This window comes from Macaca fascicularis, chromosome 19 (assembly GCF_037993035.2).
Source record: "Macaca fascicularis isolate 582-1 chromosome 19, T2T-MFA8v1.1".
Lineage (NCBI taxonomy): Eukaryota > Metazoa > Chordata > Mammalia > Primates > Cercopithecidae > Macaca > Macaca fascicularis.
Window position 1 is genome coordinate 51,844,873 of NC_088393.1, and position 27,926 is coordinate 51,872,798.

The 27,926-nt window shown below is 46.2% G+C and overlaps 1 protein-coding gene and 2 long non-coding RNA genes across 4 annotated transcripts; 2 read left to right on the plus strand and 1 right to left on the minus strand.

Moving 5' to 3' along the window:
* On the minus strand, positions 1 to 27,884 carry LYPD5 (LY6/PLAUR domain containing 5). 2 transcript variants are annotated; one of them, XM_074023805.1, is made up of 6 exons: positions 27,729 to 27,884; positions 10,780 to 11,140; positions 3,578 to 3,706; positions 2,686 to 2,862; positions 2,328 to 2,474; positions 1 to 1,772 (listed from the first exon to the last, which is right to left on the minus strand). In XM_074023805.1, exons 3-6 carry the CDS (start codon positions 3,639 to 3,641, stop codon positions 1,537 to 1,539), a joined length of 624 nt encoding a protein of 207 aa, XP_073879906.1. In that variant the 5' UTR covers positions 3,642 to 3,706; positions 10,780 to 11,140; positions 27,729 to 27,884; the 3' UTR covers positions 1 to 1,536. The 2 variants fall into 2 exon arrangements, with proteins under 2 accessions (XP_073879906.1, XP_045236616.2); XM_045380681.3 differs by lacking the exons at positions 10,780 to 11,140; positions 27,729 to 27,884 and adding an exon at positions 5,297 to 5,427.
* On the plus strand, positions 9,498 to 11,187 carry LOC135968358 (uncharacterized). Its single transcript, XR_010583022.2, has 2 exons — positions 9,498 to 9,634; positions 10,458 to 11,187. It is a non-coding gene; the product is annotated as an uncharacterized lncRNA (long non-coding RNA).
* Positions 20,153 to 25,785, plus strand: LOC135968604 (uncharacterized). The gene is made up of 3 exons (XR_010583519.2): positions 20,153 to 20,949; positions 22,317 to 22,479; positions 25,382 to 25,785. It is a non-coding gene; the product is annotated as an uncharacterized lncRNA (long non-coding RNA).
* Positions 27,885 to 27,926: the final 42 nt, after the last annotated feature.

Here is a 27,926-nt window from a genome sequence, read left to right on the forward strand (position 1 = left end):
TGGGTTACACATAACAGAAATTTATGTCTCACAGCTCCGGGAGTCTGGGAAGTCTACAATCAATGCACCAGCAGATTCGATGGCTGGTGAGAACCCACTTTCTTGCTTATAGGTACCTGCTGGCTGTGTTCTCATGTGGTGGAAGGGGCCAGGCAGGTCTCTGGGGCCTCTTTTATAAGGGCACTAATCCTATTCATGGAGACTCCACCTTCATGATCTCACCACCTCCCAGTAACATCATTTTGGTGATTAGGATTCAAAAGATGAATTTTGAGGAGCACAAACATTCAGACAATAGCAGGATGCAACTTACTTTTTTGCTTCCCTCACTGAGTTGCTGGAAAGATCAAGTGGCAAAAAGCATGTGAAAGAACATAGTAAAGCATGTGCACAGAGAACATGCTGAAGGATCCCATCTCTATGAAGTTCATGCACTTATGAAAGTGTCCTGTACACCCTGTGTTCCTTCCTCCCTCAGACGTTTGTCCAGGCTGTCTCCTCTACCTAGAATGCCCTTCCTCTTGCTTCTTTTTGCCAGCTACTATTGATCCTTTAGGATTTTGCTCAAGGGTTAATTCCTCCAGGAAGTCTTCCCTGATCTTTACAGCTTGGAGAATTTCACCTCGCTGAACTTTGCCTTTTGTGTTTTTCTGTGAAGTTAATTGGCACTCATGTGTTTGGGAGGTGGTGCTGCTTAGCAGTTCATGGGGCTGGGAATCTGGTTCTTGATTCTCTACTCACTAGATACACAAGCTCAACCAAGTGCTTTTGCCTTTCAGTTTGTTGACCTGTGACTTAGAGCTTATGACAGTAGCCCGCTTATACTGGGCCACTGCTGTGTCCCAGTACTAAATGTTAATCTTGTTGAATCCTCACCACAACTACTGTGAAGCAGTTCTTGTCATGATTTATAGAGTTTATTTTCACCTCCACCTTATAGGTGAGAAAATATTGGCACAGAGAGTTCAAGTAACTCGTCCATGGTCTCTGCAGGCTGAATGGTGGAGCTGGGATTTGAACCCATGCAGCTTAGCTCCAGAGCCTGGCTTAAGTAACTTGCTCATGGTCTCTGTGGGCTGAATGGCAGAGCTGGGATGTGAACCCATGCAGCTTACCTCCACAGGCTGGCCTACTAACGGTTAGGGCATACTGCTTATTGGGCCTCTCATGATGACACTAATAAAGACATCATTGTATAGCTCCCTCCTAGAGCTGCGACAAGCTCTGGAGGGAGAGCACAGGAAGCCGTGTTACGGGGTGCCTGGTGCTCAGTAAGTAACAGCTGTGATGAGAATTGCTCTTCATCAGGGCAGGACATGGCTGTTTTGCCCTCCCCTGGGATGCTGGTGACTGTGTCCAGTTTCTTCCAGTCCTGTTGACCAGGTTGGGGGGCACGAGGGAGGGAGAGATGAAAGGCCAGAGGGACAGGAGTGTAATTCTTATTTTAACATCATTTTCCAGTGAGCTATGTGATAGGGGCTGAAGCAGCAAGAAGGAGGTGTGTGAATCCTGTCCCCAGCATCCTGGAGGGACAGTCTATGAGAGCCCCACCAGCAGGAGGACGGGGAGGAGCAGGGCCAGGACCTGTACTGCTCGGGGAGGGGTGGTGGCCAAAGCACTGTTGAAGGGCTGGATCATGGATTTCCTGTTGCAGAGGTGCCCCTCACAGCAGGAGCCCTGGAGGTCGATGGCTGTCCAGGGGCTGGTGGTGCCCTCAGTGGTGCAGGAGGGCCGGTGGCAGGTTCTGATGTACACAGGGACTGAGAAATTGCCTGGGGGTGGGCGGAGCAGTGAGGAGCCGTCAGAACTGAGGGAGACAGCTGCACTTGAACTTCCACCTTGATGGCTAGGGCCATGCCTCCGTCCTCAGACTTGCTTCAGGTTTTCCTCCTAAGACCAGGGCCAGGCCTCCTCCCTCAGACCAGGGCCATGCCTCTTCCCTCAGACCCCAGGGCCATGCCTCCTCCCTCAGACCAGGGTTATGCTTCCTCCCTCAGATCAGGGCATGGCCTTCTCCCTCAGACCAGGGTCATGCCTCCTCCCTCAGATCAGGGTCATGCCTCCTCCCTCAGACCAGGGCCAAACCTTCTCCCTCAGACCAGGGTCATGCCTCCTCCCTCAGACCAGGACATGGCCTCCTCCCTCAGACCAGGGCCAAACCTTTTCCCTCAGACCACGGTCATGCCTCCTCCCTCAGACCAGGGCCTTGCCTCCTACCTCAGAGCCGGGCCATGTCTCCCTGTTGGGCCTGTCTGGTGTCACTACCCTCATGGTTGCCCTGCCTCCATATGTCTTGTCCAGGCCCTACCACCCTTTCAGCCCCTCACCGACTGTCATTCTGCCATTGCCCTGGAAGCAGGCGGTCTGGTCCTGGTGACACTGGACCCGTCGGGACTTGCTGATAGCGCAGTCATCCTGATGGACCCCGATACAGGCGTAGCACTCGGCGCCGCTGAGCGTCGGTGGGTCGGGTGCTGGCAAGAGAGGGTAGACGCACACTCAGGCAGTGGTACCCTGGCACAGTCGTGCGGGCTGCGCACTGCGCCAGAGCCCGTGCTTTAGCACGTCTAGGGGGCTGGGATCCTAGCGCGCCAAGAGAAGGCGCTCAGCGGTGGCCACGCCTTCCCCGAGGCTGCCCGTCCTCTCATCGTCCCGCCCGGAGCCCAGCCCCGCTCTCCCGCGCACCTTGGCTCAGGTTGGGGAGGGCGTCATGAGTCATAAGGTGGGCGTTGCACTTGTCAGTTGTGCAGCCGCGCACCACCGAGTAGTCTGGCGGCAGCGCGTCGGGGTTCGATTGCGTCTGGCCGGCAGGCGGCCCGGTCCAGCAGCCCTTCCGCACCAGGGTCACCGGCGCGCGATACCCTGGGGGCGGGATCGGGGCTCGTGCTCTGCTTCCCGAAACCCTTCTTTCTCCAGTCTCAGCGTTCTTCCTCCTCCCTCTACCCTTTTGCTTTCAGCTACACCTTCTCCCTCCTTCCCTGCTTCCTCTCACCCCCAGACCTTTTCCCCGAGTTCTTCTCTTCCTCCGCTCTTCCTTCCTGTGCTCCTCTCCCACCTTCTCTTCCTTGCTTCCTCATTGTCTCCTCCCCACACTGTTCATCTCGTCCCTCATCCACTTCTTCTTTTGTGGGGCAGGGGACGGAGTCTCGCTGTGTCGCCAGGCTGGAGTGCAGTGGCGCGATCTCGGCTCACTGCAACCTCTGCCTCCCGGGTTCAAGCGATTCTCATGCCTCAGCCTCCCGAGTAGCTGGGATTTCAGGCGCCCGCCACCACGCCCCGCTAATTTTTTTGTGTTTTTAGTAGAGACGGGGTTTCGTCTTGTTGGCTAGGCTGGTCTCAAACTCCTGACTTCGTGATCCACCAGCTTGCCTCCCAAAGTGCTAGGATTACAGGCCTGAGCCACCAACCCAGCCCTCATCCACCCTTTTCTTTCTCTTTCTCCTCTTCTTCCTCTCCCTCCCCATCTTTCTATCTTTATCTTTTCATCTTCTGCCCAATTCCCCTCCCCTTCTTCTCCCTTCTCCCGCCTTTTTCCTCCCTAATCTCTCATCCCTGTCCCCCTGTTCCCACTCCTCACCGGTGTCCAGAGACAGGATAGCCTCAAAACACTCGTGAGGACAGGAGATGCTGGCCAGCTTCATGGCCCTGAGGTCAAAGGGGCCAAAGTAGGTGTGCTCAAAACTGTAGCACTGCAGGCCTTGGGACCCTGGGGAGAGGGACATAGCGGAGTCAGTAGGGCCACTGTGAGCCTGTCCCAGGAACTCAGAGCTCCACCCAGTCAATGACAGGCACATGGGCCTGGCCCCTCTGCTCCCAGGGAAGCCGCGCCTTGAGAGACCAGGTGCTGCTATTGCAGCTGGTCACAGCTGTGTCTGTCTCATGGCACAGTAATGACTTCTCTGCAGCTGACAGTCCAGTTTTTTTCCCTCCAGGCCGCTCCAGGTCTCCACCCTCCTCCAGGAAGCCCGCTCCCTATCTATGATTTAGAATAGGAAGGAAAAGTGATTCATTCTCACTCTGCCCATCCTTCCCCACACTTAACTCACAATGTGGACAGCACAGTAAGTGACCCCTGACGGGCAACGTGCACTCCAGGACAGGCAGAGTGACGTGTGATCCTGTAGGGCCCTGCAAACCCACGCATCGGCCCCAGCAACACACAACACTGACATAAACACACAATAACAACATATACACACGTTCATCCAGGTCTCACAAATATACACAGAATATCCTGAATGCACCCAGGCAGAGTTTTACATTCCCACATGAAACAAGTATGCCCCTAGTCCCTGCAATATAAATCCCCCTAACTAAGGCACAGCACTTCACACATGGAAAATCACACAGACACCAAAGCGTGTGTCTGTGAGGATGCTTGTGCATGTGTGATAATCATATCAACACAGAGAGGGACCAGATGCACGGAACACCATACCCAGAGAGGTCCCAAATCACAGAAATACTGAGCACATAGACATAGAGATAAATATAGGCCTACAAATCACAGAAATACATAAACACAGACCCAGATACACAAAATTACACACGTATCTCTTTTACAAAGAAAGCAAACTCAGAAACAGACCCACAAAAGCATTTGCTCAGACTAAGACTTTGAAACCTATGCAGAGAAACACACACAAGCACAGAGACCCACAGGACGTGCTGCACGTGGACACATACAGAAATCAAACTCTCCCCATTGAGGAGCAGAAACACACAGATTTAGTTGTATGTAGGAATAGCCTCCTTTCTACCTTTCTAATTCCCTGTCTTTGTAACCACTTCCATTCTGAAATGAGTATGTTCCTGTCCTAGCCCACAATGGGGTAGAGGTTGCCGGAAGATGAAGCCAGGGTTCCTGCCATTTCTGGAAAGAGTCCTAAGGGCTCCCTGGAAATACCTTTGAACTGGGGGTTGGGCAAGGAAGAGAAGAAAGGCTGGGATGGTGGGAAGAGAGACACCAGGAAAAATGACTGATGGGAGAAGAACGAAGACAGGGAAGAGAAATGAAGATGACATAGTCTCCAGGCTCCCGCCCACCAAGACCCAGGAGTGCAGGCCCCCAGCCCCCTCCTCCCTCAGACCCAGGAGTGCAGGCCCCCAGCCCCCTCCTCCCTCAGACCCAGGAGTCCAGGCCCCCAGCCCCCTCCTCCCTCAGACCCAGAAGTCCAGACCCCCAACCCCCTCCTCCCTCAGACCCAGGAGTCCAAGCTCCCAGTCCCTCTTCCCTCAGATCCAGGAGTCCAGGCCCCCAGCCCCTTCTCACTACTGGATTCAGAAGTTTGGGTACCTGTCAGGCAGAGTGCAGCCGCAAAGAGGTAGAGCAGAATGACTCTGGGGACCCCCATTGCCATTGCTGAGCTGCGCCACCTGGGACAGCTCCTCCCGCTGTGATGTGCTGCCTGGCTGGTTCTCCCTACTGAGTCCTAAGCATCCCGGCCACCCTGCCTGGCCAGTATTTCTCCATCACACCCTCCCTATGTGGGCGGGTCTCTTCCTAGGTAATCGTGATGGAACCAGGGTGATCCTCAGTTGCTGGAGGCCTGCACTTCTGGGTCTGAGGGAGGAGGGAACTAGAAGTCTGGAACCCTTAATTTTGAATGATTGGTGTCTTGCTGGCCTTCTTCCTACACCCCTCCCAACACCCTGCTCTAATCTGAGGGTGGCACATATGGCCTTTTGACTTCCCTTCCCTCCCCCTACCCCAACACACACCACCCACACAGCTTCCAATCCTGGGGCCACTTCTCCACACCCAAAGACACATTCATCGTCCCCTCCTCTAAGACTTCTCTGACCCCTAACTCCCCACTCATCCACACATCCTCAGCCTCCAATACCTCCCTGTCTCCCAGCCCTGATCAAACTAGGCTGGGCTAGCGTCTGTCTCCCCAACAGGCTGTGAACTCTTCGGGGGCCTCCAGGAATGTCTGAGATATTTTTGTATGAGTGAACAAATGAATCAATGAATGAAGACACAAACAAACAGAGAGGCACCAAGAGACAAGCAGGGGGAGATAGACACAAAAGAGAAACAGAGAGAGAGAGAGAGAGAGAGAGAGAGAGAGAGAGAGAGCGCGTGCCTTTGAGGAAGCAATTACACATGAGATGCAGAAAGACAGACAGCCTGGTGTGAACAGATGTGACTGTGTAGTCACACAGACAAACCAGAGGTGAAGAGGGTCACCGTGATAGACATGACATGCCCCCAAGGTGTTTCAGAAACATTTATTAAATGAATGAAATCAGGAAGATGGAGATACAGCAGACAACCAGAGGGACACTGTCCCCCGAGGACACAGACAGACCCATGTGGATGCTCAGACACTCAGCAGATGAGGAGGTCCAGGGGAGGCACCAGCAGGTAGGTAGTGCTGGAGCAGAGACCCCAGGTTAGCACCTGCTGGTTTGTCTCACTTCTTGCTGCTTGGAGATGCTGCCTACTGGATCGGGCTCATCCACTAGCCACAGAGTAGGTGCAGTCATGTGCAGACACCCAGAATCTCAGACCCACATATGGATGGCAGAGTCCATGTAACGCTGGTGACCAAAAGAGCCTTAATGGTCTCCTCAGATCGACTAAACTTTAGACAGGTTTCTTCCTGACTCTCGGCCCCGGATCACACTTTTTGTAGAGCACTTACTTTAGAAAACTTGTGCAGTCATCCCTCAGTACCTGCAGGGTATTGGTTCCAGAGCTCTTATTGATAACAAAATCCAAGGATGCTCAAGTCCCTGATATAAAATGGTGTAGTATTTTCATACAAGCTATGTGCACCCTCCTGTATACTTTAAATTATCTCTATATTACTTATATTAGCTAATATAAACAATATGCAAATCGTTGTTATGTCATATTGTTTTCTATTTCTATGGTTTTTTTTGTTTTTTGGTTTCAAAATATTTTTTATCCAAAGTTGACTGAATCCGTGGAGGTAGAACCTGTGGATGCAAAACCCCATGGACACAGAGGGCCAAATATAATTGCAGATTCTTTCTTTGCTCCCCCTACACCCCCACACCCCACTTTTTTTTTTTTTTTTTTGAGACAGACTCTCACTCTGTTGCCCAGGCTAGGCAGTGGCGTGATCTCAGTTCACTGCAAGTTCTGCCTCCCGGGTTCAAGTGATTTTCCTGCCTCAGCCTCCCGAATAGCTGGGATAACAGGCATGTGCCACCATGCCTAGCTAATTTTTGTATTTTTAGTAGAGACGGGGTTTCAGCATGTTGACCAGGCGGGTCACGAACTCCTGACCTCAAGTGATCTGTCCGCCTCGGCCTCCCGAATTGTTGGGATTACAGATGTGAGCCACCGCGCCTGACCTTCTCTGCCCATTTGAAATGCAGGCAAATCTCCTGGTCTCTTGCCAGTGTTACAACCCAGGAATGTCTTTTTCAAGGACCTGGGAATTATCCCTTTGAAATCATCAAGGGAGACAGCAACCCTATCTCCGAGTCTCTGTGCGAGGGTAGGAGCCTCACTTTGATAACTGACAATCAGGAAACCCAGATGGCCCAATCACAGAGAAAAACGTTTTCAGACTCAGGAATAACTCCATGTGATGGACACATCCCATTGACCCACCTGCCCCTATAGTCCTCCAGTACTTTTCCATTAACTTACCTAGGGCTTAAACACCCTAGCATGTTTGTTTCAGTGGAGTCGAGTTCAGTCTCTTTCCCTATTGCTCACCTTGAATAAAGTCTCCCTTGCCTGTGTAATTCTTCTTTGACAGCAGCCACTGTGAACACTCACCAGGCTATGTCCAACCTTACCCTTATCTTGCCAAATCCCTCCTCTTCCCATCAGGCCTCACTTCCCAGAACCTGTTTTGCATCCAAATTATTCTTCCTTCCTGATTCTCCAGTTTCTGCCCCAGGCTCTAAGTGGGGGTCTATCCAGACCAGGGCAAGGTTGTGCTCAGTGTCTCTGGAGAGTGGAGTCTGGCCAGGAAGGAGGATGGGTTTTCTGAAGTCTCCGTGGAAGGTGAAGGCATTGGAGGTCTTCACAGCAGTTTTCAGTTTCAAGGATTGAGGCTTACAGGGTAGGCCAACCAGTCTGGTGAGTGTGTGAGTATGTGAGTGCTGTGTGCACTTTTGATTCTGGTATCCTTCAGGTGCTTTTGGAGACTTTGAAGTGTCAGCTCCCCGTACCTTTTGGGAGCATCCGTCTGGCTGTCCTCATCTGCCTGGTGTGTGAGTGTTCACGAGTCTGTTGAATGCCTTAGAATTTTGAATGCCTTAGAATGTTCTCAAGGATCTTCTGTTGCATTCCATCAGTTTCCACGCATGGTTCCATTTCCAATCATGTTTGCAAACATCTTGCCTCTCAAAAATTTTTTTCCATATTTGATTTTCATAAGCAGTTTACTAAATGTGGGTAGCTTCTAGACTTTGTGGCCCAAATAGTTGAGAAGTATTTAGTATTTCTTGCCTTATTTGAAATGATTCCATTAATCAAACAAGTCATAATTGTAATGCGTTTTAAGATATTATTCCCTAAATAACGTGGGTCATCCCTTGCTTCCAATCTTCATGTTCTGCATGAATGTTCTTCCAAACATTATCAGAATTGTGAATTTTCTTTTGGAACTCTAGTCATTACCTTGTCAAAAATTGGATCATCCAGATTGTGTGCCAATATATTCCTTTGTTATTTTGTTATTTTTATTTTTTGAGACCCAGTCTCACTCTGTCGCCCAAGCTGGAGTGCAGCGGCACCATCTTGGCTCACTGGAACCTCCGCCTCCCAGGTTCAAGTGATTCTCCTGCCTTAGTCTCCCAAGTAGCTGGGATCACAGGTGCCTGCCACCATGCCTGGCTAATTTTTGTATTTTTAGTAGACACAGGGTTTCACCATGTTGGCCAGGCTGCTCTCGAACTCCTGACCTCAGGTGATCCACCTTCCTCGGCCTCCCAAGGTGTTGGTATTACAGGTGTGAGCCACCACACGCGGCCTCTTTTGTTGTTTTCACATACATTCTTCCTGCAGCATCAATATTTCTTTCTTTCAAATCAGATCTTAATTTTCTTTTACAGTTCAGTAGTATCAGGTGTATTCATGTTGTGCAATCAATATCCAGAACTTTTCATCTTGCAAAACTGAAACTGTTTACCCATCAAACAACTCTCCTTTCTTCTATCCCTCCTCCCCACACTCCCTGGCAAGCACCATTCTACTTTGTTTCTGTGAATTTGACTACTCTAGATCAGGGATCCCCAACCCCCGGGCCTGGTACCAGTACCTGTTAGGAATGGGGTGCACAGCAAGAGGTGAGCATTGGGCAAGGCAGGGAAAACTCATCTGTACTTACAGCCTCTCCCCATTACTTATACTACCAGCTGAGCTCTGTCTCCTGTCAGATCAGTGACTTAGATTCTCATAGGAGCGTGAACCCTATCGCGAACTGCGCATGCAAGGGGTCTAGGCTGTGCATTCCTTATGAGACTCTAATGCCTGATGATCTGTCACTGTCTCCTACCACCCCTAGATGGGACCATCTACTGACAGGAAAACAAGCTCAGTGGGTCGGGCGTGGTGGCTCACATCTGTAATCCCAGCACTTTGGGAGGCTGAAGCAGGAGGATCACTTGAGGTCGGGAGTTCAAGATCAACCTGGTCAACATGGTAAAACCCCATCTCTACTAAAAATATAAAAATTAGCTGGGCATAGTGGGTGCGCCTGTAATCTTAGCTACTCAGGAAGCTGAGGCAAGAGAATCCTTGAACCCAGAAGGCGGAAGCTTGTGATGAGCTAAGATCACACCACTGCAGTACAGCCTGGGCGACACAGCAAGACTCTGTCTCAACAAAACAAAACAAAACAAAACAAACCCAACAAGCTCAGGGCTCTCACTGATTCTACATTATGGTGACTTGTATAATTATTTCATCATATATTACAATGTAATAATAATATAAATAAAATGCACAATAAATGTAATGCTCCTGAATCATCTGAAATCCTCCCCAACCCCCCCCCGGTCCATGGAAAAATTGTCTTCCACACAATCGGTCCCTGGTGCCCAAGAGGTCGGGGACCACTGCTCTGGATAACTCATATAAGTGAAGTCATATAGTACTTGTCCTTTAGTAACTGGCTTATTTCATTTAGCATAATGTCCCCAAGGTACAACCATGTTGTTTGCAGCATGTGTCAGAATTGCCTTCCTTTTAAAGGCTGAACAATATCCCATTGTGTGGATATACCACATTCTATTTATTCATTCATCCATCCATCAATGGACACTGGGGGTGTTTCGCCTCTGGGCTATTGTGAGTGATGCTGTTATGAATATGGCTGTACAAATATCTGTTTGGGACCCTGCTTTGAATTTTTTTTGGTTATTACATCAAATAATTTTGAATGTTGCACACTCTTATGGAACTGCCCCTCATCTCATTTTCTTTCTTTTCTTCTTCTTTTTTTTTTTTTTTTTTTTTTTGGCAGAGTTTCACTCGTGTTGCCTAGGCTGGAGTGCAATGGTGAGATCTCAGCTCACTGCAACCTCTGTCTCCCAGGTTCAAGCGATTCTCCTGCCTCAGCCTCCTGAGTAGTAGCTAAATTTACAGGCAACTGCCACCATGCCCAGCTAATTTTTGTATTTTTAGTAGTGACAGGGTTTCACCATGTTGGCCAGGCTGGTCTTGAACTCCTCCTGACTTCAGGTGATCGCCCGCCTCAGCCTCCCAAAGTGTTGGGATTACAGGTGTAAGCCAACGCGCCCGGCCCACCCTCTCATTTTCAAATAATGTATGATAGCTGTGCTCACCTGTGTTGTTGCAGGCTGGGCTCTCCTGGGAGGCAGATTGTGAGGCTGAGATTAGTGTGCAGGACCTTGGGATCAACAGCTACGAAAAGGAGGCAAAGGAAGCTGGATTTTGAGCAGAGGGCGAGATTGGGTCCTGATTCAGTCAAAACAAGGGTTCAGTGCACCCCAGGGGGAGGTCTGGTACTGGGCTTGTGGGTTCTGGTCAGCTGAGGCAACGTCCCAGGGGCTGACGTCAGAAGCAGTTGTCAGAGTCCTTCATTCTTGAAGAGATCTTGGTGGCAAATCACAGCATCCACACCACATTCTACTCATTTCTTTGCCTTAGTGTATTTTTCTCCGCCTCTAGTGTATTTTTTTCCACCTGTTTGAAATAAAGATTAATTACAGAATCCTTTGAGATTAAACAAAGTTACATGATCTGGTCATTTATTCCTCAGTTGAAAAAATTGATGTGAAACAACTTTTCCGTCTATCGTTACTGTCTTTTGGAAGTTAAATGTTCTTTTTTTTTTTTTGAGACAGAGTCTCCCTCTGTTGCCTAGGCTGGAGTGCAGTGGCGTGATCTTGACTCACCTCTGCCTCCCAGGTTCAAGTGATTCTTACGTCTCAGCCTCCAGACAGGCTGGGATTACAGGTGTCCGCCACCACGCCTGGCTAATTTTAATATTTTTAGTAGAAACGGGGTTTCACCATGTTGGCCAGGCTGGTCTTGAACTCCTGACCCCAACTGACGTACTGGCCTCAGCCTCCCAAAGCACTGAGATTGCAGGCATGAGCCACTGTACCCAGCCTAATTGCTCTTATTTAAGGCAAATAACTTTTAAGAGTTTAAATTTAAGGGTTTGATATTTAAATATTCACATTTAAAGAGTTTAATATTTAAATTAGGTGGCTGGGTACCTGGATTGATGAAAAGAACATGTAATTAAAGGGTTCATTTATTCTCCATTTTTCCTGTCTTCCAGTTATTTCTTGAATTTTCTTTTCTTGGCTTACACAAAAGTGGAAGGAGTAAATTCATGGTCTATTCTGCTCAATCAGTAACGGATCTGTGCTACATTCTGCCAAAACAGCAGCTGTGGAAATTTTTTCCCTTTGCAACTTTGTTTTTCTCAAAAATTCATTCAATGATCCACTTGGTTTCATAATAGCTTTCCATTTTCTGGTCCTGATTATTTTTCGTCCTTGATAGACATCAAATAAGGTTAATATTTTATCTTAGAATTTTAGCATCTTTCAATACTGTGTAGGTAACAAATCATTAAATTTTCATGAGTTTATTTTTATACTCATGAAATTTCTAAAGCAATAATAAACAACTACTATAATAATATAATTAACAGACTTGCATAATACTCTTTAATTTCAACCCACACACATTCTTTGTGGATGATTAATGGTAACTGGATATTAGTTTGCTGTGTTATTGTTGTTGTTGCTTTGAGTCAGAGTCTCGCCCTGTCACCCAGGCTGGAGTGCAATGGCATGGTCTTGCTCACTGCAACCTCTGTCTCCCGGGTTCAAGTGATTCTCCTGCCTCAGCCTCCCGAGTAGCTGGGATTACAGGCGCCCGTCACCACACCCAGCTAATTTTTGTATCTTTAGTAGAGACGTGGTTTCGCCATGTTGGCAGGCTGGTCTCGAGCTCCTGACCTCGTGATCTGTCCGCCTCAGCCTCCCAAAGTGCTGGGATTACAGGCGTGAGTCACCGCGCCTGGCTGGATATTAGTTATTATACAGTGATTTGTGCCAAGTGAAAGGACTTGTAGATTTATTTATTTATTTATTTATTTAAGACAGAGCTTCGCTCTTGTTGCCTAGGCTGGAGTGCAATGGCGCGATCTCAGCTCACTGCAACCTTCACCTCCCGGGTTCAAGCGATTCTCCTGCCTCAGCCCCTGTAGCTGGGATTACAGGCGACTGCCACCACACCCGGCTAATTCACTGGGGTAATGTTTTGTATTTTTAATAGCGACAGGGTTTCACCATGTTGGTCAGGCTGGTTTTGAACTCCTGACCTCAGGTGATCCACCTGCCTCGGCCTCCCAAAGTTCTGGGATTACAGGTGTGAGCCACCATGCCTGGTCAAGACTTGTAGATTTAAACATAGAATTCAACAATTCCAGTCTGGTAGAGTAAAGAATTAGATGAAAATATGAACTGCAATATGAAATACTAAATACAGACAATGTGCTGGCACCATTAGGGACTTTAAAAAAATGTTCTGCATATCAGGTGGAAGAGCAGCTCATTGTTTAGAAGCACAGGCTATTTTAAATGACATAAAATCAACAGGTTTTTCCATTTCAAAACCAATGTCTCCTTAGTATATGGAAGTAGAATGGTAGCTACCAACCCTTTTGGAACAAGACACTTTACTGCCATCTGCTGGAACATAGTTGCAATAAATTGTAAATCACTTTTGCAGCCGGCAATAGAATACACAACACACAATAATTTTCAAAAAGTTGTTTTCAAAATACTAAAGATGTCTGTGAAATGAAAAGCACCTCCTTAGGTGTAGTGCTCTTGTGCAGTGCCCAACATGAACAACTGCACATGGTGACAGTAGAATCATGGCATCTGCAAAATAAAATCCGTTTTATTTTTTCCTTTCCAATCTTTATGCCTTTTTTTCTTTTTCTTGCCTTATTGTATAGGCTAGAACCCCCAGTACATAATTGAATATAATTAATGGGAGTAAAGATGCTTGTCTTGCTACTGATGTTGTTATATAGTTGTGTGTTTTTTTGAGACAGGGTCTTGCTCTGTTACCCAGGCTGGAGTGCACTGGCATAATCATGGGTTACTGCAGCTTCAACCTGCTGGGCTCAAGTGATCCTCCCTCCTCAGCCTCTTGAGTAGCTGGGACCACAGTTGTGTGCCCCTATGCCTGACTAATTTTGCTAATTTATTTTTTCCTTCCTTCCTTCCTTCCTTCCTTCCTTCCTTCCTTCCCTCCCTCCCTCCCTCCCTCCCTCCTTCCTTCCTTCCTCTTTTTCTTTCCTTCTTTTCCCTCTTTTTCTTTCTTTCTTTCTTTTTTCTTCTTTCTTTCTTTCTTTCTTTCTTTCTTTCTTTCTTTCTTTCTTTCTTTCTTTCTTTCTTTGTCTTTCTCTCTCTCTCTCTTTTTCTTTCCTTCTCTTTCTGTCTTTATCTTTCTTTCTTTTTTTTGGACAGAGTCTCGCTCTGTTGCCCAGCTGGAGTGCAGTGATCTTGGTTCACTGCAACCTCTGCCTCCCAAGTTCAAGCAATTCTCGTGCCTCAGTCTCCCGAGTAGCTGGGACTACAGGTGCATGCCACCACACTCCACTAGTTTTTGTATATTTAGCAGAGACAGGGTTTCACCATGTTGGCCAGGCTGGTCTCAAACTCCCGACCTCAAGTGATCCACCCACCTCAGCCTCCCAAAGTGCTGGGATTACAGACATGAGCCACTGGGCCTGACCTGATCTTTTATTTCTTACAGAGATGGAGTCTTGGCCGGGCACGGTGGCTCACGCATGTAATCCTAGCACTTTGGAAGGCCAGGGCAGGTGGATCACCTGAGGTCGGGAGTTCGCGACCAGCCTGACCAACATGGAGAAACCTCGTCTCTGCTAAAAATACAAAATTACCTGGGTACGGTGGCGCATGCCTGTAATCCTACCTACTTGGGAGGCTGAGACAGGAGAATTGCTTGAACTCGGGAGGCGGAGGTTGCAATGAGCCGAGATCGTGCCACTGCACTCCAGCCTGGGCAACAAGAGTGAAACTCCATCTCAAAAACAAACAAGCAAACAAGGCCGGGCGCGGTGGCTCACGCCTGTAATCCCAGCACTTTGGGAGGCCGAGACGGGCGGATCACGAGGTCAGGAGATCCAGACCATCCTGGCTAACACGGTGAAACCCCGTCTCTATTAAAAATACAAAAAAATTAGCCGGGCGTAGTGGCGGGCACCTGTAGTCCCAGCTACTCAGGAGGCTGAGGCAGGAGAACGGCGTGAACCCGGGAGGCAGAGCTTGCAGTGAACCGAGATCACGCCATCGCACTCCAGCCTGGGCGACTGAGCAAGACTCCGTCTCAAAAAAAAAAAGTTCATAAAGAATTATTAAATATCCTTTTTATTTTTATTTTATTTACAGCGAACGAGGCTCTAAATAAAAGGTGAGAGGTCAATATTTTGAATCAACTTGATGTAAGCAATGTTTCACAGATTAACTTTGAAATATAAATGACATGTGGCTGGGTGCCATGGCTCATGCCTGTAATCCCAGCACTTGGGAGGCTGAGGCAGGAGTATTACTTGAGCCCAGGAGCTTGAGGGGAAAAAAAAAAAGGATAACATGGAATAGTTGAGAAATGTGACATCATGAAAATAAAGGCGGTTTTTCTAAATTTTATTGTAAACAAATTTAAAGGTGTGAAAGTGTTGAAAAATTAGCTCACTGGCTGGGTGCAGTGGCTCATGCCTGTAATCCCAGCACTTTGGAAGGCCAAGGTGGGCAGATCAGCTGAGGTCAGGAGTTCAAGACCAGCCTGGCCAACATGGCGAAACGCTGTCTCTACTAAAAATACAAAAATTAGCCGGATATGGTGGTGGGCGCCTATAATTCCAGCTACCTGGGAGGCAGAGGCAGGAGAATCGCTTGTACCCGGAAGGCAGAGGTTGTAGTGAGCAGAGATCGTGCCACTGCACTCTATTAGATTGGGTACTCAGTAGTGGCGGTAACTTGATTAGCTTCGGTGAGTGGGAGCCTCTGCGTGGTGCCCTCCCGCAGTAATGAGTTTATGGAAGATCTGGTTGTTAAAGAGTCTGGAACCTCCACCGTCTCTCTCTTGCTCTGTCTTTTGCCATGTGACACACCTCTTCCCCCTTCGTCTTCCACCATGATTGTAAGCTTCCTGAGGCCTCACCAGAAGCAGATGCTGGCACTATACTTCTTGTACAGTATGGACTAACATACAGGCATAGCTTTCATCCTTGCCACCACGGCCGCTCTGTTCATGAGACCATTGAACCAGCATGGGACTGGCTGAGGAGATGGACAAACTTACTTTCATGGCATGAATCATCACTGTTGTTAAAAGCCTTCTTTGTGGAGGATTATTGTTTTTATTTATTTACTTTTTAAGACACAGTTTCACTCTGTTGCTCAGGCTGGAGCACAGTGGTGCAATCTTGGCTCACTGCAACCTCCGCCTCCTGGGTTCAAGTGATTCTCTTGTCTCAGTCTCTTGAGTAGCTGGGATTACAGGTGCACACCACCATGCCCGGCTAATTTTTGTATTTTTAGCAGAGATGGGGTTTCACCATGTTGGCCAGGCTGGTCTCGAACTCCTGACCTCAAGTGATTTGCCTGCATCAGCCTCCCAAAGTTCTGGGATTACAGGCATGAGCCACTGCGCCCAGCCAAGGATTATTTTTTGTAGGCATTAGGATGAGACACATACATGTATGCTTTTTGTGTGTACGCCCATGAATTTATCCACATACTTCTTCCTAGGCCTACTTGCCCCTGAGCTTCCAGTCTCATTCCTTACAAGATTCTGACCAAATAGAAAGCCATGGGCCATTTCCCAGGAGCCCATGTATATCTGCACATTGGGCCACATCTCACTCCAATTTAAGTGCAGGGGCCAGGTGTGGTGGCTCAGCCTGTAATCCCAGCACTTTGTGAGCTTGAGGCGGGAGGATAGCTCGAGCCCAGGAGTTCAAAATCAATCTGGGCAACATAGGGAGACTCCACCTCTACAAAACATTTAAAACAAATTAGCTGGTGTAGTGGTGCACACCTGTAGTCCCAGCTACTGGGGAGACTGAAATGAAAAAATCACTTGAACCCAAGAGATTGAGGCTGCAGTGAGCTATGATCCTACCACTGCACTCCAGCCTGGGTAACAGAAAAAGACCTATCTCTAAGACACACAAACAGATGAAGTGAAGATCTCCGATCACAGCTCTGTACACCAGGATTTACCTTCACCACTGCCTGTTAGGACCCACCTCTGAGTAGTGGTCCTATAATACGATAATTCAGGTTCAGCTTCCAAAATATATCAGTCATACTGATCCATCTATGAGCCAGACCTTTTCTTCCTTAATTTTCTACAGTAAAATCTTCATATGATGTCATGGATGTGAATTAAAGGAACAACATAGCTGCAACCAAGGCCAATGACATGAGAGTCTGAGCTGTCTGTGTAACTCTTTTGTGCCATCTAGATCTCTTACAATGAATTACTACTGTGCCAAAATGACATTGTGATTCAGTGGGTTAGATACCCAACTCATGACAGGTAGTTTTAGTCATATAGATACTTGATGTCCCATGGTCAAAATCACAGACTCTATTAGTACTCAGCAGCTGGTTTTCAAATTGAAAGCACTTATATGCTGCATAATAATTGGATTTACTTCAGAACCTTACGGGCTGTAATTTTGCTTTTGTATCTTGCCAGAGACTCCACATAACAGCTCCAACCATCACAGATAGAGCTGACACCATCGAAGTTGCTGATTCATGTGGCTCAGGGACAGAGAGATTGCATCACAGGCTTTACCTGCTGTAGAGCCCTCACCTGCTTTGAAACTCAGCAGCCTTCAAGTTTATCTGAAAAATGAGTCAGAACAATATTCCAGGCCAGGCATGATGGCTCACACCTGTAATTCCAGTACTTTGGGAGGCCAAAGTGGGGGGATTGCTTGAAGCCGTAGTTTGAGGTCAGCCTGGGCAATAGAGTGAGAACCTATTTTTTTTTAAAAAAAAAAAAGAAAGAAAAAGCAGCTTGAGACCAGTGTGGGCAACACAGGGAGACCCCTTCTCCACAAAAAATTTAAAAACTAGCTGGGCACAGTGGCATGTGCCTGTAGTCCCAGTTACTTGGGAGGCTGAGGTGGCAGGATCTACTTGAGCCAGGGAGGTCAAGGTTGCAGTGAGCTGTGATCGTGCCACTGCACTCCAGCCTGGGCAATAGAGCGAGACCCTGTCTAAAATGAAAACAAAACCAAAAACCAGCTATAAAAGACACCTAGAATTATTTAAAAAAGAGAAAAAAAGAACACTATTCTGAAGTGTGATTTATATATGAATCATATAAATCTATATATTATACATATACACACATCTATATACACCCATCTATTATTTTAATTTAATTTAATTTAATTTAATTTTTGAGACAGAGTTTCACTTTGTCACCCAGGCTGGAGTGCAGTGGCGTGATCTCAGCTCACCGCAATCTCTACTTCCTGACTTCAAGCGATTCCCCTGCCTCAGCCTCCTGAGTAGCTGGGACTAAGAGCATGTACCACCATACCTAATTTTTGTATTTTTAGTAAAGAGGGGGTTTCGCCATGTTGGCCAGGCTGGTCTCGAACTCCTAACCTCAAGTGATCCATCCGCCTTGACCTCCCAAACTACTGGGATTCCAGGCGTGAACCACCATGCCCCACCCTATCTATCGATCGATCGATCTATCTATCTATCTATCTATCTATCTATCATCTATCATCTATCATATATCTATCACTTTCAAATGTCAAAGAGCCCTACCAAATTATGTGCCTCTTTATCAGTTTAGGAAGTGTGAGTTGTAATAATTTATTCTTTACCTTAAGGGAGATATTATGGCATGTCCCAGATGATTGGACTTCTAAAATCTTCATTGATGTGGTAAGTTAGTGAACTTTCATGAGGTTTATCTCCCTCTTTCTGTCACTCATTTGCATTACTATGGTTTCTACAGTGATTGCCACTTCCTGATCACCAGGTCCAATTAGATGATGTTATTGGTGGAATGAACCAGTGCTATGTTCTTCAGAATGTAAAGATGACCAAGGCCTCTGTGGACTACAACATAATGGAGATTAGGAGGGTTATCAGGAACCTGGGGCAAGATAGTGCTGCAGTCCTTACCATGCACACATGAATGGCTTTTGATTCTCCTAAATGTCAGAGATCAAGTAATTTGTCAGATCACTAAGCACATACTAAGAACCAAAAACTAGGTTGGTCAACTGCAGTAAAGATGCCATATCTGACATAGCAGCTGAAATTGGAGCTGCTATTTGTTTACATTTAAAGTAGTCACTATAAATTAGCTTTGGCCACATAATCAGTGATATGGTTTGACTGTGTCCCCACTCAAGTCTCGAATTGTAGCTCCCATAATTCCCACATGTTGTGGGAGGGACCCGGTGGGAGATAACTGAATCATGGGGTGGGGGATTCCCCCATGCTGTTCTCATGATAGTGAATAAGTATCATGAGAGCTGATGGTTTTATAAGGGGAAACCCTTTTTGCTTGGCTATCACTCTGTCTTTGCTGGCCGCCATGTAAGACATCCCTTTGCTCTCTCTTGCTCTTCTGCCATGATTGTGAGGCCTTCCCAGGCATGTGGAACTATGAGTCCATTAAACCTGTCTTTATCAGTTACCCAGTCTCGGGTATGTCTTTATCAGCGGTGTGAAAAAGAACTAATACAATCAGTAACCCCAAAACTTAGAGGCTTGAAATTACAAATATTATTTCTCACAATTCTGGGGGCTTTATGAGCATTTCTTTTGCTCTGGGCTGGTTTGGCTGCAGCTGGATAGTATAGTCAGGCCTCACTCAAATTTCTAATGGTTGGTTGGTTATTGTCAGGCGGGTGGGTATGAGGATAACTTGGCCTTATGTTTCTCATCATCCCTCAGTCTAGTTCAGGCTTGCTTGAACTCATGGGAGCTGGGTTCAAAATGCAACAAGAAAGCGATTTCCATTCAGTGAGCATTTTTCAAACCTCTATACATGTCACATTTACTAATGTCTCCAAGAAAATCAAACGTACATGCCCAGATTCAAGGAGTGGAGAAACTGACTCCACCTTTGAAGGGAAGACCTGCAAAGTCATGTTGCAAAGAATATACACACAGGAATGGGAAGAATTTGTGGATTTTTTTTTTCAATCTACCACATCCACTACCTTCAGTCATGCAGGTTTTTTGCAGGGGCCAAGTGAAATGAATGGGGATATGATAGGGACAAAGAATCCTTCATCCTCTTACTTTTTGATGATGACGCAATCTCTGTAATTCCTCCCACAACACAGTATTGAGTTTGAAGGGTTTCCATTTGGCCCTTTATACCATAAGGACTCTTTTTTTTTTTTTTTTTTCTTTTTTTTTTGAGACGGAGTCTCACTCTGTCGCCAGGCTGGAGTGCAGTGGCGTGATCTCAGCTCACTGCAATCTCTGCCTCCTGGGTTCAAGCTATTCCCCTGCCTCAGCCTCCCAAGTAGCTGGGATTACAGGTGCGCACCACCACACTTGACTAATTTTTTGTATTTTTAGTAGAGACGAGGTTTCACCTTTTTGGCCAGGATGGTCTCAATCTCCTGGCCACGTGATCCACCCGCCTCGGCCTCCCAAAGTGCTGGGATTACAGGCATGAGTCACCGCGCCTGGCCCGTAAAGACTCTTAGTTCACAAGTTAGGAAGCCACTATAATAGGTTCTACCAGAAGATGAGCATATCTATCCCAAATATATGTTAAAGGGTAGAGGAAAACAACCATAGGGTGAGTTCATGTACTCACCAAACTCACTGTGAGATCAGACTTGGGCCAAACGTGGATAAGTAACAAGCTTAAAATCCTATCACAAGGATCTTGAAGGTCTCTCCTGGAAACACTCCTCTTAGCTTACATTCCCTACAGGGAGGACCCTAAGAAGTTTCTGTGCTATTATTTTATCAGCAGGTACAATTCCAGGGAGGCAGGAGCGAGGGAAAAGTATAGTGTGGTAGGGAAGGAGAGAACACTTGTATGAAGGTCTTACTGAGCTGGCCACTGCTTGCTATCAAGTGTAATTGATGTTTAATTTTGTATTTTAAGACCATCTAGCTGAGGAGAAGAAGGGAGGTGAATTCATCCACTGGCTCCTATTACCTATTCATGAAAGGTTTGTCCCACAGACTATTAACTCCACTGTACTTCCAGGTCGCGTGTGAATAGTTCAATGGGTTCTGTAACCTCTCACGAATCAGCATCAACAGGAAAGCCCTAGGGCTTCAGACAAGTGGTGTCCATTGCAGGCATGAGGTCAGGCTCTGTTGCTGCTTGTGCCCATGAAGAGTTGTTCCGAGTTCATGCAGGGATGTTGCTGTAGCAGTGAGTCAAGAGAAACAAGTTTCCAGAGGCCCCAGGCACAGGTGAGGCTGAGAGGATCTGAAGTGACACATACGATGTGTCTGAACTCTTTCCTAATTCAACTCCTGCATGCAATTATCTGAGCCTGGTGATGATTAGAATTTAAATTCTAAACTACGGATGCTGTATCATTAATGACAAATTGTCTATTCTTAAAAGTTTCTGTCTCCTCTTGTCAATTCTTTAAGTTACAGCCTTCTAGGAAATTGACCATTTCATCTCTTTTCAGATTTATTCTAATTCAAAAAATATTTTCTATTCTTGTGTAGTCTTTTTCTTTCTTAATATTATTTGTGCCTGTTTTCTTTTTTATTCATCTTTTAAAATAATCTATTTTTTAATGAACTCAGAAGTGGATCACTTCAAATAAGCAGTTGTTGGCATTTAGCCTCTATTGTATCAGTGTTTTCTATTTCTTTAATTTGTGCTTATTGCTGACTTCATCCAACTTTCTTTGTGTTTATTGTTATTCTGTTTTCTAACTTCAAGTTGGACATAGCCTTCCTTCTTTTCATTTTTCCCGTCTTCCTTTTCTTTGAGATGGAGTTTGCTCTGGTTGCCCAGGCTGGAACATAATGGCATGGTCTCAGCTCATTGCAACCTCCACCCCCAGGGTTCAAGCAATTCTCCTGCCTCAGACTCCTGAGGGGTCTAGGGGATTAGTGATTATTAGTTCTAGTGGGTTACAGTGACCGGTAGAACAGGAGGGATTGGCTTCCTTTTTTTGAAGGTGAACCGGATCTTTTCTGTCCTTTTTCTAAGCAGCCTAAATAACACATAGCCAATAGGCACAATTTTCGTTGGCCTCTAACTCATGACCCACTAATCCCCTAGACCCCCGTTGGAAAAAAGGAGAACGTGTAACCCTGGAGATCGATGGGTCAGGGTTAACTCCCAAGCTGCCATTTTAGTTCAAGGGGAGGTCCACAGGCGCTCTCCCAAACCAGTGTTTCAAACTTTTTATGATGAGCTGAATCTGCCAGCACCAGAGCTTCCAAAAAAGACAAAGAACTTCTTTCTGCAGTTAGCAGAAAGTGTAGCTCATTTCCTCAATGTTACTTTCTGATATGTATGTGAGGGAACTACTATGGGAGACTGATGACCTTGGGAAGCCTGAGATTTGGTGCCCACTGATGCAGTTCCTGACACAATTCCAGTTCAGAAGGCCCAAACTAGCAACCTCTGGGTCCTAAAAACTTCAATTATTGGACAATACTGTGTAGCTAGAGAAGGAAAAGACTTCACCATCCCTGTAGGAAAGCTCAGTTGTCTAGGACAGAAGTTGTACAACAGCACAACAAGGACAGTCACTTGGTGGGGTCTAAACCATACTGAAAATAATCCATTTAGTAAATTTTCTAAATTACAGACTGCCAAGGCTCATCGAGAATCTCATCGAGACTGGATGGCTCCCGCTGGACTATACTAGATATGTGGGCACACAGCCTACACTCAGTTACCTGATCAATGGGCAGGTAGTTGTGTCATTGGCACCATGAAGCCATCCTTTTTTCTACTGCCCATAAAGACAGGTGAGCTCCTAGGTTTCCCTGTCTATGCCTCCCGGGAAAAGAGAAGCACAGCTATATGAAATTGGAAAGATGATGAGTGGCCCCCTGAGAGGGTCATACAGTACTATGGGCTTGCCACATGGGCACAAGACGGCTCACAGGGATACCAAATCCCCATCCACATGCTCAATTGGATCATACGGTTGCAGGCCGTCTTACAAATAATCACTAATGAAACTCGTAGAGCTTTGACTGTTTTAGTCCGGCAGGAAACCAAATGAGAAATGCCACCTATCAGAATAGACTGGCCTTAGACTATTTGCTGGCAGCTGAAAGAGAAGTCTGTGGAAAATTTAACTTAACCAATTGCTGTCTACAAATAGATTAAGGACAGGTGGTCAAAAATATAGTCAGGGATGGCCAGGCGCGGTGGCTCACTCCTTTGAGTGATCCCAGCACTTTGGGAGGCCGAGATGGGCGGATTATGAGGTAAGGAGATCAAGACCATCCTGGCTAACACGGTGAAACCCCGTCTCTAGTAAAAATACAAAAAAAATTAGTTAGGCGTTGTGGCAGGCGCCTGTGGTCCCAGCTACTCAGGAGGCTGAGGCAGGAGAATGGCGTGAACCCAGGAGGTGGAGCTTGCAGTGAGCCGAGATCACGCCACTGCACTCCAGCCTGGGCGACAGAGCGAGACTTCGTCTCAAAAAAAAAAAAAAAAAAAAAAAAAAATGCTGGGATTACAGGTGTGAGCCACTGTGCCTGGCTCCAATGACCCTATTTCTAAATAAGCTTATATTATAAAGTCCTGGGGAGTGGTCTTCAACACATGAATTTTGAGGGGACACAATTCAACCCTTAACAATAACCTTTTAAAAAGACCAAGAAAAAACAGAATGAAAAATGAAAAATAAACCCCATATAAGACTTTTGCTTTAGTTTAGGATGTATAATGACACAAAAGACCTTCTACCCCGTTGTAAAAATAAGAAAAATCTGGACAAAATAAAAGTCACACTTTTCTATGAAGTTAGATAGAAGTGGTAGAGGCAAATTAGCCTTAAGGAACTGAATTCCAAGATAAATGAGTCCTTCACAGGGATACAGCTAACATATCTGGGGCTGGACACTTGATCTGTGTATCTCTGATAGGCTGGTTATAGACAGAGAAGTTTTTGTAGGATTAATAAGAAAATAAGTTGATATTTGGATTGTAGTGTGGGCTGGTGGGATAGATCAGGTTCTGGATGAGCCCCAGACTTAAACACAGATCACTCAGGCAATCTGTGTTTATGTTGCTCAGGCTGCTTTTGAACTCCTGACCTCAAGTGATCTGCCCACCTTGGCCTCCCAAAGTGCTGGGATTACAGGTGTGAGCCACCACGCCTGGTGTGTTCACCAACTCAGAAGCTTGCTGAACCCCATCATTCAAGGTTTTTATGGAGGTTTCATTATGTAGAAAGGATTGATTATAGCACTGGCCATCGGTGACCGAACTCAATCTCCAGCCCTTCTCCCCTCCCCAAGTTGGAGTTGGGTGAGGCTTAAAGTTCTGATCCTTTGATCATATGGTTGGTTTTTCTGGTGACCAGACTCCAACCCGAAGTTATCCAGGCCCCTCTTATCCCCTCAACATGAGTCATCTCACTAGCATACAAAAGATAGTAAGTTCCAAGCTGAGTTTTAATAGCTTTGCACCAGAACTAGGGCTTAAGACTAAAAAAATATATATATATTTTTAGTATATATATATATAATATGGATATATATATATTTGGATATATATATACACACATATATACACACACACATATATACACACACACACACACACACACATATATATATATTTGGCTGCCTCACAGTTTGTCATTACTTCTTTCAGAAATAGAAAGCTATTTCCAAATTTAAAAAAATAACAGAATTGTGGGGGAAGACTTTTCTTACAGTCATTAAGTGTGAGCAAATACATTGTACTGTGAATGGAAAATCATTTGACTGGATAACACCTCTAAGTTCTTGACATTCATTAATGCAACTGGACATTTCACCGTCAAGATCTGCTATGAATAGCCTGATTCTGGTAAGATGGGATGAGGAATATATGCAAACACAGAATACTGTGTGGTACACTGGATACTTAATACCTGTGGTTATATTCTCCCCTTATTCATTGAATATTCAACTAAAATATCACTTTGAATATATAATCATCACAAAATAGCCAATGAAATACTTAGTAGATGTTATTCATATATAATTACATTTTTTCTTGGTCATTATTATTATTTTAAATTTATTTTAAAAATCTGTAGAGATGGGGTCTCACTGTGTTGCCAAGGGTGGTCTTAAACTCCTGGGCTCCAGTGATCCTCCCACCTTAGCTTCCCAAAGTGCTGGGATTACAGGTGTGAGCCACTGTGCCTGGCCATCTTGGTTATTAATAATCATAATTTTGAATATCATTTAATGTTATGTCATATCCATTTTTTATTAGCCATATAATGTTCCATCCACGGATATAATACAATAATAACTGCTCAGTCTTGTGTCACAGTTATACATGACAAAGTCATACAAACCGCACTCATACTTGTGAAAGTTGATCACAGGAATTGGGTCATTATTGTTATACCCAACTAAAACAGAGTAGAAAAGCCAGAGGGAAAAAGCACTCAGGGCATGTAACATTGCTGCAAGAATGTAATTCCCTGCAAGCCTGGCTGCTGAAGGAGTCCGCTGCAACCTATAACCTGTTTTATCTAATAGCTGCTGAAACAGCCTCCAGTGACTCTAAGAATAGTTTTACTCACTGCTGTCACTTATCAATCAAAACTTGCCAGCTCCCCCAAATTTTACTAGTGCCAGTGAACTTTCTCAAAGAGCAATACATAACATTTCTCTTTTTCTTTTTTTTTTTCAGATGGAGTCTTGCTCTGCCACCCAGGTTGGAGTACGTTGGTGAAATCTCAGCTCACTGCAACCTCTGCCCCCTGGGTTCAAGCAATTCTTGTGCCTCAGCCTCCCAAGTAGATGGGACTACAGGCATGCACCACCATGCCTGGCTAATTTTTGTATTTTTAGTAGAGATGGGGTTTCACCATATAGCCAGGCTGGTCTCGAACTCCTGACCTCAAGTGATTTGCTCGCCTCTGCCTCCCAAAGTGCTGGGATTACAGGCGTGAGCCACCGCGCCCATCCACATTTCTCTTTTTAAAAATAAAACCTCTAACCTTTTCTTTGTTCTTTGGACATACCAAAGACCCCCTGGTCTGCATGTATACCCCAATGCAATTCTTTCTACCCAAATAAATTGTTTTAATTTCAGACATTAGTCTATATTTTGACTTTGACATGCTAAAAGATACATATTCAGTAAGTCACAAAGCACCTCACATGTCAGTCATAGCCTCATCACCATTCAATCTGTCATAGACATATGCCCAGATCCTGTCATATCCACTCTCTCTCTCTCTTTCAAACGTATATCTGTCACAAACCACAGAGACATATCTTTGCCCTGATAATCATACAGACACCTACATGTACTCCATGTCTGTAACACACAAATCCACTTCAGACCTGTCACTTGTATGCATGCAATATGTTATGTACAGTCACAAAGACTCACTCGGGAATTGTCATGTGCAAAGGTACTCACACATAAGTGTGTCAGCATAGTCCCAGAGACACATATGCTGACTAGTCAGATGCTCAAAGACACACACACATACAGAATTCTCTTTCTTACACACATACAGACACACACAGAAAGCTAGCCCCGGCTTGCCTAGTCTAAAGATGACCTCACACATAATATTTGTCAAACTGTGTGTACCATGATTCACACGTACATAAGAACTGTCACATAGTCATGTAAATACATTTTGGCCCTGTCACTTCCAAAGACACACACAAAACATGCACATACAAAAGTCTTCTACATAACGTCACAGACACATCTGGCCCTGTAACATGCACAGGTGCTAACCTTTCACATACTTTTCATATACTGTCATATCCATACAAGCTACCACCCAACAAACATGCACAATGCCTGTCACACACAGTCACAGAGACATATCCTGACTTGTCACACGCATAGGTCACGCACACACACACTCATACCACATAGTCACAGAGACATACCTGAGACCTGTCACATACCATAGGACACATTACACCATCATAAAACCCCACTCCAGCTGTCACTCTACACACAAACCCACACACTTGTGTCACAGTCACAGATTTAACCCAGTCCTGCCATACACCACTTTCTTCTCTTTTGCACATACACACAGTTTGTCACAGAGTCACAGAGAAACACACCTGCTCTGTCATGAGCACACATGCAGTCATGACGACATACCCTGGCCATTTCATGTGCACAGATGCACACACACACACCCCATTCCATGTGTCACACAAGACATCCCAGCCCTGGCATGTGCACTCTCATGCAGATGCAACGTCACCATTCGCATGGTAGGGCACATCCCTGGCTCTGTCACGCACATAATATTGCACACACCCCCTACACCATGTCTGTCACTACCATGGATGGTCCATCACACGCAGCCAGGGAGACGGCCGACCTCGTTTTGCCTACCCCTGTTGGGAAAAGGGCTTGGGGGTGGCTGCATAAACTGGCCATAAAAATATGGGACAATAAGTTGTGGAAAGCCACAAGAGGTCTCTGAGGAGGAAAGCCTCCTAATTGCCATTATGTTCCCATGCTCAGAGCAAGACCTGCTCTCTTATCTGTAAACACTGTGTTCAAGGAGAAAGGCACTCCTTTGAAGCACTGGAATGTGGCCAGATACGCCGGCTCCTAGTTAAGCCCACTCCCCACAGCTGCTCTCCGGTAAGTTAAAGAATAAATCAGTAGTTAAGTTTATGCTGCTTCAGCACAAAGACCATTTACCTAAACCGTCATTGCTATAGATTAGGTGTATGACACACCGCCCGCCTTTCACCGTTTCACCCCTGAACACCTGCTTCTTAGATCTAAGTGACTGTATTCAATAAATAGTGTGGAGACCAGAGCTTGGCGCCTTTGCAGCCTCTGATTTGCTCTAGCTCCCTGGTTCCCACCTCACGAACTCTTGTCTCTTCTCATGCCTTTGTCGCCACCGAACATCGGGTACCCTACGGGTGGTGTTGAGGCTGGTCCCCCACACACCCCTCTCCCTCAATTCTTTATACCCAGCCACACTGTCACCTTCTTCAGCGGCTCGCATTCACCTCAGTGCCTCTCCCATTCTCACCTGCACTGCCGACTGGAGTAGGAGTTCGCAACGCCCTCTGCGCCTCGTCCTGCTTCGACGTCTCCTTCCGAAACTACTTGCTTACACGCGGAGCCCAAGAATGACTAGGATGCGCAAAGCGCCTCAGGGGCCCACGCTCATTCGGCCCGGTGGCCTGTGGGAATTGTAGTCCAGGGCCGGAAACTCAGGAGACGCCGG

Bases quoted from the DNA above. Each gene is read 5' to 3' on its own strand.
- LYPD5 (XM_045380681.3), bottom strand. From the start codon at position 5,360: ATGGCAATGGGGGTCCCCAGAGTCATTCTGCTCTACCTCTTTGCGGCT. The intron at 3,707-5,296 runs GTACCCAAACTT...CCCTCTCCCCAG, and splicing joins GGCTGCACTCTGCCTGACAG to GGTCCCAAGGCCTGCAGTGC. The intron at 1,773-2,327 runs GTGAGGGGCTGA...GCCCACCCCCAG, and splicing joins CAATGGCAGAATGACAGTCG to GCAATTTCTCAGTCCCTGTG.